Here is a 21,165-nt window from a genome sequence, read left to right on the forward strand (position 1 = left end):
AACTCAATTTTTCTATTATACCTTATAACTTAGGACATGGTTTAAAAAGTTTATTCATTTTAGAATATAAAAATTTTCATTGAACAAAATAATACAAGTTATTGAACAGAGCTTTCACCAGAAAGAAATTAGGCTAGATTCAATTTGATTGGACCAATTGAAAAACCTTAAAAGGCTTTTTTGAGCAGCCATCTCTCAGGTCTCATTCTGGCCAAATGAGGAAAAAATAACAAAAGAAAATAATACTTGGACTGGTATTATAATAGCCATAAAATCTAACATATTAGTTCTTTGACTCAGACATTCTCCCCAAGGCAGAAATTGAGGTAACATCCCTATTTGCTATTCTGAAATGGCTCCATAAGAACTGACCTTGAATCATTCTATCAGTAGTATTTGGAATGCATTGAAAACACAATGCCTGGTGATATCAAAACTTTAGCTGTTAAATTGTGGGTTGGGTATCTGCACAAATACTGTTCCTTTAAAAAAATAATCAAATATTGTATTTCTTTAAAACAAAAGTATGTACTGAGAAGAAACTTAACTACTAAACAATGCTAAAGTTATCGATATTTTAACTTTAAAAATAGAAGCCAAAACATAAAGTAAAATAAAAACATGACAGATAAATAAGACCTGTATAATCAGATCACACTGTGAATTGGGAAATCTCATAAGACCCCACTAATGTAAAGATTTAGACAACTAACGGTTGCTGAAAGAAGGAGAGTCAATCTTCTTTAGATTATCTAATTCAAAAGTGATCATTCTAAACATATGTAGATGCACATATGAGGAATACTAAATGGACTCAGTCATTTTAAATATATAGATATATGTGGGGGGTATAGATTTAAATTTTTACATATACATATTTACAAGGATATATTTAAATATACATAAAAGGAAGAGTTCATTAAGTTGAGGAGTGATGGGGAATGGGAGAATTTGGAGGGAGGAGAGTATGGGTCAGTAGTTCCGAAATATAGCACTTATATAGAAAATTCTTAAAAATGAACATTTTTAAAATAAATAACTATTCTTTTCCAATGACTGGTAGAAAGGGAATAGATTGGGATGGGACAGGAGTTGGGGAGGACGTGAGAGGAGCAGAGGGAGGGGAAACTGTAATCAAGATATACTTTATATAAGAAAAGAATCCATTTTCAATAAAGAGAAAAACAATACATATGCAATAAAAGGTTCATGATAAAATCTTTTAAAAAAGGTACCTAGTACATGTAAGGTATTGAAAGAAGACTACAAACATATAAACTAATTAGATGTATGGCTCTATTATTTAATGACATTAACGTATCATGATAAAAATTTAGTTTTGCTAATGAAAAAATATGATCAAATAAATGTTAGAAAATTACTGCTTTACCAACTCTACATTCGCAAATTACTAAAGCTTGGAATTCTTATCAAGACATTAATATAGGGCGGATCCCCTCTGGAAAAGGTACAGGACTCTTTTAGGAAGAGGGTGTCGGTGGACTGGAAGAGCAAGAATTGGAGGGTGCCTACCAGGAAGGTATTTGCTGGACACAACAGGTGAGCTGCACGCGGGAACTCACAAAGATTATGACAGTGTGCACAAAGCATGCATAAGCCGAAACCAGATAGTACCCCTGAATGGTGGGTGGAGGGTAGGGCAGAAAATCCCACCCCAGCCAAGAAGCTCTAAGCACCTGATAGTTATTGAGAGACAGTATTTTCTAATGGTATGGCCCATGGTAAGTCAGTCATACAATGGAGCAGGCCCTGTACTCAAGAGGAGGTATGCAGCACACAAACACATACATACACTGAGAAGGAGGAAGAAGAAGAGTAGAAGAAGGGGAAGGAGAGGGAGGACAGAGAGGAGAGGAGAAGCAGGAGGTAGAGTACTAAGATAGGTGGGTAGGAAGGTGTGGTTGCATTCTGGGAGGCAAAGGGGGCAAATATAATACAGATTCTCAAAGAACATGCTTTTTACAAAGAAAAATCAAGTAGTTTTAAGGACAACCCTAAATATCAGATGTATTTCAAAATATTGCAGTCGTCACTATTTGGCAGCTGTTCATGTGGAAAGTACTAGATAAGAAAGGGACAAAACAGTATTTCTATTATCAAGACTTTACATCGAGCAATGACATGAATAGTATTATGTAAAGTATTTTTGTTAGGGAGTATATTTTCGGTTAAGACTGAGCTTGAAGTTCTACGTTAGGCATATTTTGATTCTGTCTTTCTCACTTCTACACACAAAAGTTCCCAAGCAGTTCATTTTAATCAGAATATTTTGAAATTCTTTACGATGTAAAAATTCGCATGGAAGTTTAAGATAGAAACAATATGTTAAAGTCTCTGGGACATATATTCAAGATTCATAATGGATTTACTTATTTGAAAAAGAGTTTTTTTTTTCCCTTAATTTTTGAAGGGAGCAGTCCTGAGACCTGCAAAAGACAACAGTGTGTGGATTGTCCCTAAGTTCAGCAGTCAGCCACGTGAGCTTGTGGGGAATATATGAGAAAACTGATTAATGTAAGGAATGAAGTAGAAGAACACTGTGAGATTTCAAGATTAGTTTTTCCAGCTGGGCTCCTCCTACTCGAGGGCCAAATCAATATTTCATTTAGTGAAAACTTCCTGGTGCATATTCTGCCACTTACCAAGCGCCATTAATCATCAGTCAATGAAACAAATTCTCAAAGGAGATTTCAAATGTTGCCTCTGGATTATGTTTTAAAAGAGGTTTTTTCTTTTTCTTTTTTCAGTACATCAGTTTTTTTTTGCATGTTATCACTGGCTTGACATGAAAGTAAGAAACCAATTGGGAAAATCTATAACTAATCCCTTTGTTGGTACCATGAGGTTATGTAAAGTTCACTGAAACAAACTGTATCCAAGATGCCTGAGTCCTTTCATTAACAAATCCATATTTTATAGACTTCTTGATTTTAAACCCTCTAGATAAATGAATCTCTTCTTTTAGATAATGGAATGTATATTAGAACAATTGATCTAACTGAAATTTGACAGGCTCAGTTTTTCAGTAAGAAATACATAAGTTTTACTTTATCAGCCCAGCTTTCAGAAAGAAATAATTGAAATAGTAAGTTAGACATGGACTCACAAGATGTTGGTGGAAAATGTTTGTTCTCTAGCAAAGCAAAATCCAAGTTAATTCAAAGATAACTGGACTTTTCATCAACTACTGGCGTCAAAATCATACTTTCAAATTTGCATTAACTCATCTATATGTGAGAAAATATTTTAGGATAATGATATTTTATAATGAACAATGATAAATTAAGCTATTCAGGTAACTTTAATAACTTTTCAAGGAAAATTGGTATCATATTTTGCCCTAAGAAATGATAAATAGGATAGTCATTGGTTAAAATTGTTTCCTTACCTCCAGTTTGTTTCCTGAAGGACTGGGTTTCCAGTAAGACAAAGCTCACGGAGAGAGTAGCATGCGTTGAACCAAGACATGACACTTGTAAGATCTAAAGAAAGAAAGAAAGAAAGAAAGGAAGGAAGGAAGGAAGGAAGGAAGGAAGGAAGGAAGGAAGGAAGGAAGGACGAAAGAAAATTAGCAAAATTACATAGATAATTTTAACATAATTGGGCATAAATAAATCACCAATTTCCCAATTAAAATGATACTTAATGTTTCCCATTGAATACCCCAAGCTTTCAGAAAAGAGGGGGTACTGAGTAGAACATAGACTAGTATAAAATTATGTTTCCACCACTTAGCAACTATACGAACTCAGACAACTCATTTCTAAAATCCAGTTTTCGACTCTGTTGCTGTGTGAGAACTAGATGAGATAATGCACTTAATGCTCTACTATACCTAGAACAAAAATTACAGCGCTGAATATAAAGTAATACAACGTGCTAAAGTTTATAAGTATATCAACAGACACAATCACATATACCTTCTACACTTTTAAAAATAAAGGTTATAGGTGAATCTAGACTGCTCTACAGAGCAATGTGTAGAGACTTGATTTCACCCGGAAGACTAACACTGACTATACACGCACACTTGTGGGCACATACAAAGACTCACAGACATGACATATGTATGTTAAGTCAGGATCTGATGGAAAGGAAACATACAATATGTCCTTTTAGTTTTTCTATGATCTCAATAATTTTATGTTAGAACACTGGTTCCTCTGGAAGGACAGTGCAATATTCTACTTGGCTGAATTAAAGTGTAAACTGTTAGAAATGAGGCTAGAATATCTGGGGAAACATATAGAGAAGAAAATTCAGGAATGTTGGAGACGTATTTTGAGAAGTCATTGCATGGCCTTGACAGAGTGTTGGATATGATGCAGGATGAAAAGATTCAAAATAGCACAGGTATCCAGTGTTTGGGGGAAGGTCTAATAAACCTGATGCTAAGACTTATGTAACAGTTTTATAAATGACGTAAGAATTTTGCACCCAACATAATGAAACCTTGTCAATCATCTCAGAGATCCAACTAAAGTCCAGGAGCATATATATTGTTATTATAGCTTTTGGTGGGAAAAAAAAGACTGTGGCTGCTGTTTGGAAAAGGCTGACTGGAAGAGTAAGTGGGGAAAACATTTAGGGGGATTCATTCAATTCATAATGCTTTAATGAACTTTTAATGGGTAAACAGGCAGGAATAAAAGAGCTAGCAGCAAACTTTTTGCTCATATTCATGTATATAAATGCATATGTATTCAGAAGAACTCTTCACTTTATTTGAAACAGAAATGAAAAGCCTATAATTTAACAGAAACAAAGAAATAGAATCCCAACCTTACCAGAAAGGCAATTGTTGCTGACATCCAGCTTTTCCAAAGACACAAAATGAAAAAGTGGCACAATTGTTGTTAAACTGAAAGCAAAATATTACCATGATTAAAAAAATTAACAAGCATATTCTTGTTATTTTGTTTGAAGTACAACTCATTTATCTAATGCAATTATATAATTATAAGAAATTATATACAATTATCTATAATTGTACAATACAATGCAGTAAAATTAAAACATTGAGTAACAGTATTTATTAAGAATGCAAGTAATCCTATTATGGAAAATCGAAGTTCATTTTAAAAGAGAATTTACCGTGGAACATTACAATAATGGCAGATTTTGATTCATTTAAGAAAGAAACTACCATGGAATTGCTAATTTCAGCCACAAATACCATGGGCTTAGATGTATATTTGTGATCCAGTTTAAAACGGGTAGTTATCTGGTTATTATTTTGCTTAATATATTTATAAAGCTAGTTGTACAGAAATTACATGATTTGTTTTTCCTCTTTTAGTTTAAGCACATGGCCTACATCTTTTAGGTACAAACTTGGTTTTGGGGGGTTCCTATGATTATTTTATATGTAAATAAAATGTCATCCTTCCTGCTTCCCCCCACATTTCATTATTTCAGGCCTTCCCTGCTACACTAGCTCAAACCTCTACATTGTCCCCTCCTAGTTGACAGCCTATTTTTCTTTGCTTATTATTGTTACACACAAATATTCGGGGGTGCGTGTGTGTGTGTGTGTGTGTGTGTGTGTACCACACTGGTCACAGCGCAATGATAAATAATAAATCGTGAGGAGCCCAGCTCTAAGGAATACATCGATACCACCTCTACAGAATCTATGGCTCAGAGGACATTCTCAAAGGGTTCAGAAAGAATATAAGAGGCAGAATCGACTATGAAAGTTTTTCCTACTAATAGTTCCACTAACAAGTTTGGACTACTGGCAGTATCAGTGAATGTTTTAACATGGAAGAGAAAGTTTTACAGGGCTCCATTCCCAGACAAAATCTAGAGGAACTAAGGAGTGCTGGAAGAAGATTTAGTCTCTCCCAGGCTTTAGTCCCCTTAATCATTGTCCAATGCAGAGTTTTAGTATACAATATACTACATATAAACAACAAAAACCACCTCAACAGGTTATAATTATATATGTGTGTGCATGCATACACAATTTTTTAAACAAATCACTTTTAATAATATAACTGATTATTATTGCTTTAAAAATATTTTAGACTAAAGTGAGTTACTATCAATAGAAATACCTAACGTTGTATTGTGCTTCATTCACAGTTAGAAATATGAACTTACTTTCAAGCAAGAAATAATGATACTTAACATATGACATATTGAATATATATTCAAATAAATGCTGAGAAATTCAAATTAATTTTATCTTTCTTTCTTCCTCTCTTTTGCGTGTGTGTATGTGTCTAAACCTATTATAACTATTATTCAAAGGTCAGAGGTCACACAGCAGCACTGTGGCTAAAAGCCTCACGGTGTCTGGCACAGACTAACCCTTGTGTGCACCTTGACTCCTCCCTTGTACTACCCTGTTCTGCATTAGGAGAAGGAAAGAAGATACTACTGATGAAACCTAGACGAAATAACGAGGCTGGAGGAAAATGCCGTCCACTGTCGTCACTCCTAAGCACAATATAACCATTCATTCCAATCCTGTACACTGCCACTCCTTTGAAAGAGTCTCATGGGTGACAGGGTGTAGAACAAAAATACTTAAAGAAAATATGAAAAAAATGGAACTACAAATCCTTCTTTGTACAACCTAAGAATAAAATGGACTTAAATGTCACATGAATGTAACAGGAAACAAAGGAAAAAAAAAAAGAGGATAAACAAGTAAAAGGCAGGGAAGCCGGGGATGGGTGAAGGAGAGGAAGAGGAAGATGGACAAAATTAAAGCATTGTGGATAGATACTTAATTATTTTATGTAAGACTTCATCTTATAGTGCTTCCATCCTGAACTTGTTCCTGATAATTTTACAGATATAAAATTTTGATTCTTCAAGTGATAGCATAAAAATACTTAACCAAAATTATGTTTGTAGTTTTTCTACATTTTAGTATTAAATCTTTGTCTTTCTGCTAAAATTCAATAGCAAGTAAATGAGTTCACTCTTCATAATGCAGTTACTTTCTTTTCTTCATAACATTTTCTGTACTTCTCAAGGCTACATGGTGACCCATACTTAAACATACCAAGAGAAAATAAGCAATGTTAATCTAGAATTTAAAAACAGTATGACTTTAAAAAAATCACTTTAAACAATTAAATTTCTGCTGTGGTAAAATATCTCTGTGATGTGCATTTTTATCTATTCACATACTTATTCTTTTAAAACCAGGATTTGTGAATTGTTTTTTTTTATCTTAATCAAGGAACGTAGCTATTCATGTGTCTGTATGACTACCCATTGTGATGGTGGAAATCTAATCATAGATTCCTTTTACTCATGCATTAATAGGTTTTTCCCTTTACTGACATTTCATGAGTATTTTTTTCAAGAAAATTCAAACCAGAAAGACAAAGGGACATTAGTGAAAACCTAATACGACTTGACCTTGTCACATTAGCCCTGGGCATTAAATGATATAACTTTCAAAGAAGACAAAAAAGCAAAGATTTGTACAATGAGCACCCAATGGGTAAGTTTCAACTCTGGCCCCACTTAGGGTCTGACTGGAAGTGGGACAGTTTATCTAGCCAGAGAGCCTTCTAGTTAGAGCTCCTCCGAGTCAAACTTAAACCAGTCACATGGCCTAATGAAAATTTAAAACAGAAGACTGGATGAAACAAGTATTCCAAACAATATTCACTAAATACTGTTCTTTCTATGTGTTCCATTTGCGCAGAAAGAAGGTATGTGGATGTATAATCTCTTCCTTGTGATGGAAATAGTTACCAAAAGTCAAAGAAAATATAAACCATGTAAGAGTATCCTAATTAGACATCCCAACGATGTCTATACAACCGCATCTTAAATGTCTCCATTTTAAATTTATTGGACTCACATTCACTCCCTATGTGGATGATACTTGAACTTGGTAGCCGAAGGTAGGCAACAGCAGCGCTTTGACACTTGGGGAGAAGTTAAGTCTTAGACAATGCAGAGATCTGCTTCAGGCAAACTGACTGGGATGTCACAGATTCAAACCACAAACCTGAATTGGTCTATCTGAGTTTTTAACACCCGCTATGTGGCTCTGCACACACTGCACAGACAGAACACTGTGACATGCGTCATTGCTAAGGAAATAAATCTGCTGAGAAAAGACTAAGTCCTGAGATTATGAAGCCATTAGGAAATAATTTCCTTTCCTCATGTGCCTTCAGGTCTCCTGCTTTACTAACAGCATGTGCTGATATATGCAAAGGATTTGATAGTATAAAAATATGCTTAAATATGTGCTAGTATTATAAAATTCTATATGTTGTATGTAATGATAATTATATGTATATAAATATATATATTTAATAACTGTATATTCCTTTTTATCAGTATATAATGTACATTGACTGTGTTGCTCACATATTTCCACATACTTACCTGCCCCCTTCATCCTTGAACCTTTTTTCTCTACTCTTATGCTGTATATACATGCATTATGTTTTTTTTTATAAAATTACAAATGATGCTTGTCTTTTTTAGTCTGAATGACATTTTGTACAGACATGATTCAAGTTTAATTTTTCTTTTCCAAGAAGTTTATAAAGGTTATAATATATGTGTCTCAATGTTATAGCTCTCAAAATAACAAGCCCCACCTTAGTGTACAAATGTTTTATCTAAGTAAAAAAATTACAAATATTACAAATTGGGAGTAATTATTCCAATGATCATTATTAAATTCAAGAACTGACTGGTGTAGATGAATAATTCCTTGATAGGGGAATATCATCAGAGAAGCCAAAGCTCATCATTACCTGTGATATTTTAACTTTGACAGAAAGAATATTTCATTGTAGGCTTAAATTATAAACAGTCAAATAACTAAGGGCATTTTTCTTTTATAATTTTCTTAATATAAATATTTTCTAGTGTTAGAAATATGGTTTGAAAACTACTTCTCTCAAATATGTGTATTGTGCCCATTTGTGCATTGTTTACTACAAGTGTCCAAGTCATAACTGATCACTTCATTTTTGATTATATTTTTATAAAAAGATCCTATGCATCCATAGACCCAAAGTACTTATGTGGTTTCACTTGAAGGAGCTTACTTCAATTGAAACAATGTTTTGTTAAATGCAAGTCAGATTTCATAATTTAGATATGATTACAACAATCTAATGTGACTTTAAAATGTATATTTAGGTTTTTTATTTTCAAAGATTAATATCTCTGGGTTAAATCATTTGATACACACATGTTCAAAATATGAACACTCCTTGGCAAAGACTGAGAGACATTATTTATGGTTTATCAGCAAGCACACAGTTGTCCTTTCTCACTGGTCTTGTAAACATCTTGTAACTCAAAAAATTTAATTTCTTGTTATAGGTAGCTCAACCATCTTTCTCCACATCTGTGGTTAATAAATTAATCATGTTAGATTGAACATCTTTCAATAAAACATTAAGCACAGAGAGAAAGAATGACACACATTATTGTGATATTTTGACTTTATACAATAATTCAGTCCAATGACCTAGGTATTTGATGGTCTCTAATGTGCTTATAGATGCAGGCACTCAGTTTATATTAATGTTAAGACATATTAAGTGTTACTCCTTTACATCCCTGTTGAATTCAAATTTAAATCCATTTTAACAATTACAAAAGACAAGCAAATTGAGAGAAGATTTAAAAAACATTGTTTTATGACTTAATAAATAACATTTGAGAGAGTGAGGCATCCCTCTGTATTAAATTGCCTATATGTTATATTTTTTGAAGACTAATTCTTTATAAACATAAACAAGACTGCCCTGAGATGTTTCTACAAGTACATTTTTGAATGAAAACAAAATAAGTAGAATAAACTTAAAAATTTTACTGAATGCGTCAGGTAACTCAGACACTTCAGTTTTTAAACCTCTAGATAGTTATATCTGTATCTTGTGTACTGATTTATTTTTGATGCATCCTGATTTAATTTCAGGAATCACAAGTTTTCTAGTTTATGTACATCATACAGCAATTTTAAATAACTATTCCTAAAATAAAATATATCTTTACCTGTTTTGAGAGATGCTAAGATCTTGAAGTAGAGGCAGCCAACATGAAGAAAGTACTTCCGCATTAAAGATGCTGTTGTCATCCAAATGCAATTCTCTAAGCAGAACATGATTTTTTAAGGATGGAGGCTGCAATTAAACATATTTTATTACTTGATAACAGGCAAAATATTTTCTAAGCAAATTTAAAAGTATAGATTCTACCAAAGCTTATGAGATATACATTCTGATAAGCAATAATATCTCAAAGCATATTATTATGAGTCTTTCAGTATGTATAAAATGCCTACTAATTTTATTATTTCTAATGTTCTTTACAAGAAGTTTTATGACAAAATGCAATTTAATCTCGAGAGTAGATAAATGTGTTCCAACTTATGTACCTAAGTGAGATTGAAATATTATGATATGCTATAGTTTAGTTTTTTGAGAATCTTACCTTAAACTATACATATTAGACACCATAAGAAATTGTTTTTTTCCTAAGTGGATAAAAATATAAAATAATGAAAAGAGGCCAATGTGCAGGAAAGATATTTAAGAGAGGTAGTAGAATATAAGAAAACAAGTATGAAAGGCCAGATGTTGGGAAGCAGGACAGAGGCAAGGAAACGGATCACAGGACTGCATTTGCAGATGAAAGTAAAGTTGTAGGAAAATATCATAAGGAAATATAATTAAAAATGAGCTCTTATTGATGGTATCCTTTTTAGGTAGATGAAGTTGCTCCCAGAAGCTAAGTGTTATTAAATGAAAATCCTAGTTCCAAGAATGCTCCCATCTCCATGTTGGCCCATAAAATATATGGGCAATTGCCACTGGTCTTGGTTAAATACCAGAACTAGATGGTTAAGATCTTATTTGATGAAGACTCCATCTGCATTGGTTGCATGACATAAAGAAATAAAACTGGAACTGGGCTGAACCCTTTGTTGCTGTCTAGCCTTCAGACTGTAATAAAATACTGCACAGGCTCCTAAACTTCCCATCGAAGGAGTTTATACCATGTTTACTGTACCAGGCAGGAATTTTCTCCTGTAGAGGAAGCAATAAATTCAATCAGAGCAGTTGTTTACTCCAGTAACAGATTTGCCATTGTTGAACTTCTAAGTTCATATCACTTGTCTTGTGAAAAGTACTACATACAGGTGCACAAATGAATATGAACATTGATGACAATTCTCCCCAAGAAGCCCGTATATTTGTTCAGGATGGAACAGCTGTGAGACTGGGTGGTACATAAACTTCCATCTACAGAAGATAACGATGGTATTTTGTTAACTAAATGTGATGTGCCTTTCAAAAATGACATCTCCATAACTAAGATAATTATCAAATATTACTGCAGTCAGCTTCAGAGATATTTGGTTTTACAGTGCTGACTGTATGTACTCAACTGATCGAAGTAGAGAGAATAAACTGGTGATGAATTCCCATCTGTAAGCTCTTCCAAGGCTCATATAACATTTAAGAAGAAGTCAAAGAATGTTGGGACTGGAGGGAATGAGGTGGACCATTTGGAGCACTGTCTTCAGGGCACAACATGGCTATTACATTCTTGAATGAACAGCAGTTCTGTGGACCTGCAAAAGATCTCCTCTAAGTTAGACTTGACAACACCTAACGATAGAATGCTAAATGCCCCCGTAAAGCCCTACCCTTCTCTGAAGATTTCTATGCAGTTAGTAATAGTGTTTAAATGTTCCTGAAAAAAAAAACCTAGCTGTACTCCTGTACATAGCATGAATGAAACTCATTGAGTTTCTTTCTCTTTTCTCTTTTTCCCCCTCTCCATCTCTCCCTCCCCACATACAAAATAAATGATATAAGAGGGCAACAAGTTCAAAAGGGAAATAACTGGTATTGGAAGTGGACGAGAGAGTAATGTGTTTTTTGAATATGGTCAAACTATATTGTGCTCCTGTATGGAAATGCCATAATGAAAATCATTATTATGTGTAATTAATATATTCTAACAAAACAAAAAAGAAAAAAAGGTAACTTGTAAATAATATACAGTTGTTAATTAAAAATAGAGAAAAAATATTTAAATTGCTTCAAAATATAGAGTAGATATTTTAATTAAAAGAAGGACATCGCATTGGTTATGGATATTAATTCCTTATTTAATGTACCTCTCTTAGGTAATTTCCCTGCAGCTTTACTATTTGTAGCAATCCACAAGGTCCGATGCCATCAACATCAGTAAGATGATTATGTGAACAATCCAAGTATACGATGGTTGGTGCTTCACAAAGACCTTTAGTGCTGATTAACTGATTATGGTCCATAGTTAGTTGCTGAAGGGATTTCAAAGATTCTAAACCACCTGGAAGACAAGTTGTCTAATATCACACTTCTATTATACATTCTTCTTGAGGCATAACATCATGCAAACTGATTTGGAGATAAATTCACATCTACATCTATATCTGTTTTTTTCTTTAATGCCGTATTTCCTTGTAAACCCAGGCTGGTTTAAAACTTGTGGCATAGTTCATATCTTGAACATTTTACTTTACCCTCTCAATTGCTAGGATTACAGACATGCAACACTATGCCTAGTTTTGAAAAACAGCATTTAGCTATAAAGTTATATATAAATTAAAAACTGAAAGAAATTTTTAATGCATAGATTAGGAAATAGGATATTCAAACAAACAAATGAGGAAAATTGCCAATCTTAACAAAAATTTTATTTGAACTAAGAGTAGCAAATAACATTTTTTAACTTTTTCAAGCATTGTTGGAGACAAGATTAAAAAAAATGAAACATAAATTTGCAGAAATCAGCTTTTTTGACAACAGAAGCAAAAATGAGACAGCAGATACAACAAAAACAGACGGGAGAACCAGTTGACAGAAGTTTTTGCCCAACCAGGTCCCATATCCGTTTAGTTTCAAATAAACACACAGAGGCCTACATTAACTGTAAACTGATTGGCCTATTTGCTCAGGCTTCTTATTAACTCATAACTTACATTAACCCACAATTCTTATCTGTGTTAGCCATGTGGCTTTGTACCTTTTCTGGGGAGACAATCACATCTTGTTTGTTCTGTGTCTGGCTTTCTTTTTGTCTGGGTGACTGCAGACTGACTTTTCCTCTTCCCCGAATTCTCCTATTCTCATTGCTCCACCTATACTTCCAATCAGCATTTTATTAAAATGCAATTGACAGGCTACAAACCATTGTCCCATGGCACTTTCTGTCCCCCTTTTTAAACAAGAATTATGAATCTAATCTCCCTTGTTTAGTTTTCTTCCTGACCATTGTCCATAATGACTTGTAACCAATGCTCTAAACAATGAAAAATATACATAGTCCATTTTTGGTAAGGTGGGTGTAGTTTTCTATGCTACTTCCTGCTGATTTGGGGCACTGATAATCTTATGGGGACCTAAAGAAAATTTATAATTATGATCAAGTCCTAACTTGAGTTTACTGAGGCTTGATCATCTCAGGCAGCAGTCTTGAAACTGTTCTGGATGCAGAACTCAGAGGAAACTCCAACAGAAGTCCTCTGAAATGTTGGATCATCTGGACCATCTGCTCCTACTGGAGATTCTTTGGGGGGTCTTCCTTGATAAAACCTGATTTTTATTAGCCCAGAATAAATCCACAGCCTCTTATTTTCTATGGAAACAAAAGTAAAACCTTTTCTCCAAAGTAACATATCTTTTGACTTAAATTTTGAAGTCAAGTCATTTTTAAAATATATATGTTAGATTAATTCAGCAGCATTAATAATCAAAAGTCTTTTAGCAGCTGTTGCTCCTTCCTCAGCAGTCATACAAATTAAAGATAACACAATAATATACAGTCTCCAGACTCTCTGTGCATTTTCCCTCTTTACATGGCTTTATTTTAAACTCTTTCCTTTTATTTTTTTTATTTTTAATTTTTGTCACAACTACTCTCATTTTTTTTATTTTAAGGACTTTATCATTTTTATTTTCTCTCCCAAACCTACAAATATTTTAAACACACCACAAAATGTTTAGAGCGTTTTTTTTTTTTTTTTGTCTGAAACTATTTAATATGGCTAGGATTAAAGCCATGGCTTTGACAGTTGGATCCAGCCCATTCCTTAGCTTTCTGAGAGTCTAGCCTCATGGCTAAGGTACTGGCTAGAGCCATGTTTATTGTCACAACTCTGGAGTTTCAAGATCCATGCTGTCACCAAGAAGCATGCTGTAGGCTATTCATAAACACCATTTAAGTGTTTGGTGGCAGGGCCTCTTAAAAGAGCTGCAAAGGTTCAGCAAAGGCTGAGTCAGGAAGCCTCTCTTGAATGAGATGCACCTGCCTCTAGCAAAGTTAGCAAATCGGAGGAATTGCTGCTACCAAGAAGCCACGCTTAACGCTGTTATTTTGTATCTATAGTCTCTCTCCAAGCTCTCTTATGTTTTAAGTGGATTTTAGTTGGCTAAGTGGACACCAATTTGTTGTGAACCATGTGCTGGAGACTGACACCGGAACTTTACCTGGTGAGCCACAGCCTCGTGGCAATACATAGATTAATAGAAATAGGCTAAATTAATATGTAAAAGTTAGCCAATTAGAAGCTAGAGCTAATGGGCCAAGTAGTGATTTAAATAATACAGTTTCTGTATGATTATTTTGAGCTCCCAGGTGGCCAGGAAACAAACAAGCAGCTTCGTTACAACAGAAGAGGAAAAGGCAATTAGAATTGTGTGATAAATTGCAAGCCATGGCTCATGTCAGGCATAGTTAGCAATAAAAGTGAGAAGAGGTCAATGTTTTGGTAGCAATGAAATCATTGGTAACTTGAATGACAGAGACATTAGTAACAATATCTAGAGAAAAGTAACAGTACATTGGAAGGTAAAAAAGATAGGAATAACTACTTGTGTGGCTTTTCAGCAACGGAGAAAAGTTTCTTCAGATGACCTACAGAACTCTAAGCAATTTTGCTTTCATTATCTTTATGAGCACATTGGTTCATGGTATCCCCTTGTCTCTATATATGTCAAATTGCCAATCAAAAATTTCTGTCTTAGATATGCAAACCATAAAAATTCATGTTCTTTCAGTTTGAGAACAGTTAGGTTCATCAGCAAATATCGAATGTTAAAATATACTCTAATTGTAATCATCATCAAACAAGTATTTTTCCCCTCCAGTATAGGTTGTTTTCTTACAGGTGTGAGATGAAATTTCAGAGTTGTTTTGATTTGCATTTCTCTGATGGTTAAGGATATTGAGCATTTCCTTAAGTGTCTTTCAGTCATTTTAGATTCTTCTGTTGAGAGTTCTCTATTTAGGTCTATACTCCTTTTTTTAAAAAAAATTATTTGGTCTTTTTTTTGATGATCAATTTCTTGAGTTCCTTGTATATTTTGGAGATCAGACCTCTGTCTGATGTGGGGTTCATGAAGATTTTTTTCTAATTGTGTAAGAGTCCATTTTGTCTTGTTGACTGTGTCCTTTGCTTTACAGAAGCTTTTCAGTTTCAGGAGGTCCCATTTACTAATTGTTTCTTTCAGAATCTGTACTACTGGCATTATATTTAGGAAGTGGTCTCCTGTGCAATTGCGTTCAAGTGTACTTCCCACTTTCTCTTCTTTGAGGTTCAGTGTGGTTGGATTTATGTTATGGTCTTTGACCCATTTGAGTTTTGTGCATGGCAATAGATATAGATCTATTTTCTTTCTCAATGTCAAAGATAAGCATCACCTCATAATAAAGGGTTGGGGGAAAATTCTAATTAAATGGACCTAAGAAACAAGCTGGTATAGCTATCCTACCTAATATCTAACAAAATAGACTTCAAACTAAAATCAAACAAAAGAGACAAATAAGGACATTTTATATTAATCACAGGAAAAAATCCATCAAGAGGAAATCTCAATACTGAACATCTATGCCCCAAATACAAGGGCACCCTCATGTGTAAAAGAAACACTACTAAAGCTTAAATCACACATCAAACCCTACAAACTAAAAGTAGGAGACTTCAACACCCCACTCTCAGTACAGCACAGGTCTAACAGACAGAAACTTAACAGAGAAATAAGGGAACTAACAATGTTATGACTCAAAGAGACTTAGCAGACATCTACAGAACATTCCACCCAAACATAAAAGAATATATTTGTTGGGAGTAGTGAGACCCCAAATCCTGAATTTCTTGTAATCCCCTGATCTGATTGCCTACAGCTGCTCTGAGCATGAGACCTTCAGGAGTTCCTGATGGCAGGAGAGTGGTTTCTGGTGGGTTTGGCTGGGGTGTGGCTATCTCTATATAATCTGCCCCTGAACAAAATAAAGAGGGCATTCTTAGGGAATTCAAGGATGACCAGTGTCACTGTCTGTCTGTCTGTGTGTGTCTGTGTATTTTAACCTCCAGCCTCCTTGCCCGAAGCTTGGTAACTGGGTTCAAGTGCACAGAGCGCAGACACAGGTGTGCGGTGTACGGCATATACCCTTTTCTCAGCACCTCATGGAATCTTCTAAAATATTGAACTCATATTAGGTAACAAAGCAAACCTCAACAGATACAAAAAATTGGAATAACCCCATGTATCTTATTGGATTGCCATGGCTTAAAACTAGAATTCAACAGCAACATTAATTTCAGAAAGTTCATAAGCTGGTAGAAATTAAACAATGCTCACCTGATTCACCAATAGGTCAAGGAAGAAATTAAAGACTTCCTAAAATTCAATGAAAGTGACACACAGCATCTCAAATTTATGGGAAACAATGAAAATAGTGTTAAGAAGAAAGGTCATAGCACTAAATGCCTACATGAAGAAGCTGGAAAAAATCCCATTCTAGTGAGTCAACAGAACACTTGAAAACTCTAGAACAGAAAGAAGCAAACTCATCATGAGAACTAAAGGCAGGAAATAATCAAATTGAGAGCTGAAACCAACAAAATAGAAACAAAGACAACAATGCAAAGAATCAATGAGGCAGAGAGTTGGTTCTCTGAGAAAATCAGCAAAATAGACAAATCTTTATCCAAACTAATCAAAAGGCAGAGCGAGAACATCTAAATTAATGCAATCAGAAATGAAAAGGGGATATAACAATATACACAGAAGAAATCCACAGAATCATCAAGTTGTATTCGAAAACTTATGGTATTCTTAACTTTAAAAAATTCTTTAGAGGCCCCCCTAATCCTAATAGTGTATGCTTGATCTTAAGCCAAGTGTGTCTACTGCTCAAGGTACCCAGTCCACGGTATATGTGGATCAAACATTTTAAATATCCATTTTAAACAATTCTCACAGCATTAGCCAACCTACAATAAAACCTGTCACCTGATATAAAGAGCGAGCAAAGCTGTATGTGAAAGTATCCAGGAAGCTTAATGAATACAATTTTAACATCCAAACTCTCTCAGTTCTTCAAATATGTTTAAGCACAAAATTTTTTCATGACTACCTACACATATGCTCAGCTGAGCTTGAGAGATTTAATTTCAGTGCAAAGTCCTCAAGGGTTTTAAATTATCTATAGAAACAAGAAACACTGAAGAAGGAGTCAGGGCACTCATCCATATTGTGAATTTTCGCCACAATTTTTTTCATGAGTTAGTTGAAAACCTACGGTCAGCTTTTGCTCGACTTGCAAACCTGGGCAATTTCTTCATACAGCACACCAAAAAAAAAAAAAAAAAGCACTGACTGCATGTCCAAAGGTGAACTAGTGCCATCTAGCGGATCCAAATGTTTATGGTATAGTACTGAAAACCTTTCTACAGCTAAACATTAGAATTTTTACTTTCTTCCTCAATAATTCAAACACATAATCTTGATGTATTCCCGCCGCGTCTTGCACAATGACTATGAGTCTTAGGTTCAACAGTTGTGTGGCAGGTGTATTATGTAATTATATCATAATCTCAAAATTAAAAAATAGAATGAACTCCAAACCTGAAATCCTGCCTACATCATGTACTAGCAGTGTGACTTCAACTGACTTACTTCAGCATATGGGTAATGGTTTTTTTAAGTATGTGAAGGAAGAGAAGAATCATCTGTAACTATTTCATAATATCAACATGAGAAGTGAATTACACAACTAACGTGCTAGGATAAAGGCTACTTATTTATGCAATATTAAAATATATTTTTCTATAAATGATAGTTATAAAATTTTATTTCATAAAACATGGAGCTATTTTCAAAAAACAATATAAATTTAATGTTTCTGTTGAAGTCACTAAGAACTAACATGAAAATGAAAGAAATAAAGAATACTTGGCTATATATCTGAAAATAAATTACCTATTTTTCATTGGAAATGCCTATTCAAAAGAAAACTATTTCAATAAAACATAAAATCCTAAGATTGCCTGCAAGCCAGTTTTAGAAACTTTAACCATCAACGTCAAACTTCCATTCCAGGGTTGTTTCTCCATCTAACAAATTGAAAACAAATGTTTTCCCAATTTTAGGCAAAAGAAGACATCAGTTATAGAAATCATATGGAAACATCCCTACTTAACTGCATTCCAACCAAACTAAACTAAATTATGAATGGAAAATTCAAGAAAAATAAAACATCATCCAAATAAAAAAGAATAACTAAATGTCTGGTCTGATAAAAAGTGAATTTGCTAAAGATCACTTGATCAGCAAGCATTTGTGAGCCAATTCTGAATATGCAGAAAAACATCCTAGAGCATGTCAAATTCTTCTTCAATGGAAATATCTTTACAAACAGTGCCAAGGATTCACAGAAACTTAAAAACACGTTCTTTTTTTTTTTTTTTGCTTGTTTGTTTTGTCCTTGTTTTTGTTTGCTTGCTTTCATTGTTTTTTTTTTCCTCTTTGGGGTGCTTCAGGGGTGAAGGAAAATGGGGAATCAGAAAATGAACAAAATCGGGGTGCAAGATGTGAAACTCCCAAAGAATCAATAAAGAAGTTAAATTAAAAAAAAATAACAGTACCCTTTATATTACTACACAACTTCTACAAAAGCACACACTAAAAAAATTGCTTATTTCTTAACTTCACTAACCACAATTAGTATGTACTTCGTTAAACTGAAATATTAGTACTGTCGTTCAATTAAGATTTAAATGTATATCCCATTAGTGATAGTGAAAACTGTATATTCCCAGAGTTACTGCATGTAAATATATTTTAATATTAAATTTAATAATAATAAAAATCCAGTTTCATAACTTGAGTTTACCAGTACTTTTGTTAAAAGAGTACCTCTTACTTTGAAATTAATCTAATTTTTTCATATGGCCACTACAATGTTGAATTGTTTAATTTGTAGTGAATTGATTTTAATATCTAATGAATTGATTTAAAAGATTAATGGTAATATTACTATTGTCCACTTAAATCTAAAGGAACACAGTCATATAAGATTTATAATGTTTTATAATATAAAGATTATTTAAAGTGAGCATTGCTTATTGCCTACAGCAAAGACAGAGAGGACTTAGAAAAGCATCAGCAAGCAATTAAATTTGAAACTAAAATTATAAAATAGCATGGTATCTCTGCCAATTTTACTTCACCTACTTAAGAAATATTATACAATGGAACTGTAACTTGCTGACTTCTAAATACCAATCCATCTTTGTGCTCCTTCGTGACAGTTCTTAAGAGCAGTATATCATCCAAATGACAAAATCGATCTTTTTCCATAGCTCAACCAGAATTTCTAGGCTGTTCTTAAAGATGAAAAACAGACTCCACTGGTCGTCAGGAAAGCACTTGCAAATATACACTCTTCTCGCACTCAATAAATAGAGCAGTCTCAGTACATCCAAAAGACAGCAAAGGCATCCTAGGCTTGTTTTCTCTGTACTATAGAGATACCCCAGGCACATCAATTAAAGCAGTGGCGGCTTTCACATACATCTGATGGATATCCTGTCCCAGGAAATCCAGTGCTTACACAAATTCCCACATAGCACTACTGCCAATAAAAATGGCGACTCTACTAATTCTTCAAAACAGTGTCTGTTTTTGCTCTTTTTAGCTTTGTTCTAGTACTCTCATGTGTGCCCACGCAGTAATATACTATTAATGATCTTGCCTTCATTTAAAAAAATCATTATTCCTATCTGTATTTATACTAGAATTTCAAAATAAAACAAAAATATAACAACAATTATTTGTATTTGGGAAAATTCATGGCTGTTTGAATACTACAAGTGAGAGTGTCTTTGTGACAGAAACTTTAAATATGGATCAAAAAGGTAGGCTCAAATCTAAACTTTATAAATATCTAAATCAATGATACTTGAAACTTTAAAGTAGAAGGTGATCCGGAGGAAAGAACAAAAGAAAAGCCATGAAAGAAAAATGGGCTTTAGTTTCAAGGACATTTTAGAAGCAACTACAGTAGCATAATATTCAAGGCTGAAATTCATAATAAAAATAACAGTCTTCTTTGACAATGTAGAAATTCACAGTCTCAAAGAAGAAAGCCAAAGCTATGCAAAGCAATGTGCTGCTAATAATAATATTATTAATATTATTATTGCTAATAATAACAGCTGACATTTAAAATATCACAACCCAACCAGTCTATAACCAATCAGCTTAAATGAAATAGCTGAGATACATCTTATAGAATAAAAATTGTCTCCCAATGAAAAATAAAAGTCGGTCACCTTTTCAAGGCCCATAAAACTTTTATTACAATAGCACTGTAATTGTAATATAACTGACAAGAAAGCCATGCAATATTCTAAATAGTAGACGTGCAGGTTTTCTCTGGCTATGAGAAAAATAGAAGAAAATGAGAAATGAGAAATAATAATAAATATTTTTGCAAAGAAATGTAAATCTTCAGAAAAAGGACAACATACAACTGCAAAGCCAATTAAATTATATATCAGAACCTGCAGGAAGGGATATATGATGATTTAAGCATTTATGCCAATACATCCACAATATTAGAATGAAGTGTCTGAGAATGAAGAGTGTAGAGAACAGAAAAGAAATTGATATACCCTATATTACTATCAGACTTGCAAAAGAACAGTACATGTATTAAAGAAGTACAACACAGGCTTTTCTAAATTACAAAAGCCCCTTGGCCTACAGTATAAATCACAGCTAATTATCTGACCTAACACCAGTCAGTAATTCACAATGAAAAGATAACAGGCAGTCAAAAAAAAAAAAGGATTTTTAT

General features: G+C 33.7%; 1 protein-coding gene across 9 annotated transcripts in view; it reads right to left on the minus strand.

Moving 5' to 3' along the window:
* Nucleotides 1-21,165, minus strand: part of Lrriq1 (leucine rich repeats and IQ motif containing 1) — a 146,716-nt gene that overhangs the window by 98,775 nt on the left and 26,776 nt on the right. For all 9 annotated transcript variants that reach the window (XM_050135597.1, XM_050135595.1, XM_050135596.1 and 6 more), the window contains 4 exons: nt 12,155-12,348; nt 10,021-10,148; nt 4,809-4,882; nt 3,410-3,503 (listed from right to left, as the gene is read on the minus strand). In XM_050135597.1, coding sequence (XP_049991554.1) covers nt 3,410-3,503; nt 4,809-4,882; nt 10,021-10,148; nt 12,155-12,348 — 490 coding nt within the window. The remainder of the gene's footprint in view (nt 1-3,409; nt 3,504-4,808; nt 4,883-10,020; nt 10,149-12,154; nt 12,349-21,165) is intronic.

Source organism: Alexandromys fortis, unplaced genomic scaffold (genome assembly GCF_014885135.2).
Source record: "Alexandromys fortis isolate MF-2015 unplaced genomic scaffold, M_Fortis_MF-2015_v1.1 scaffold_24, whole genome shotgun sequence".
NCBI lineage: Eukaryota > Metazoa > Chordata > Mammalia > Rodentia > Cricetidae > Alexandromys > Alexandromys fortis.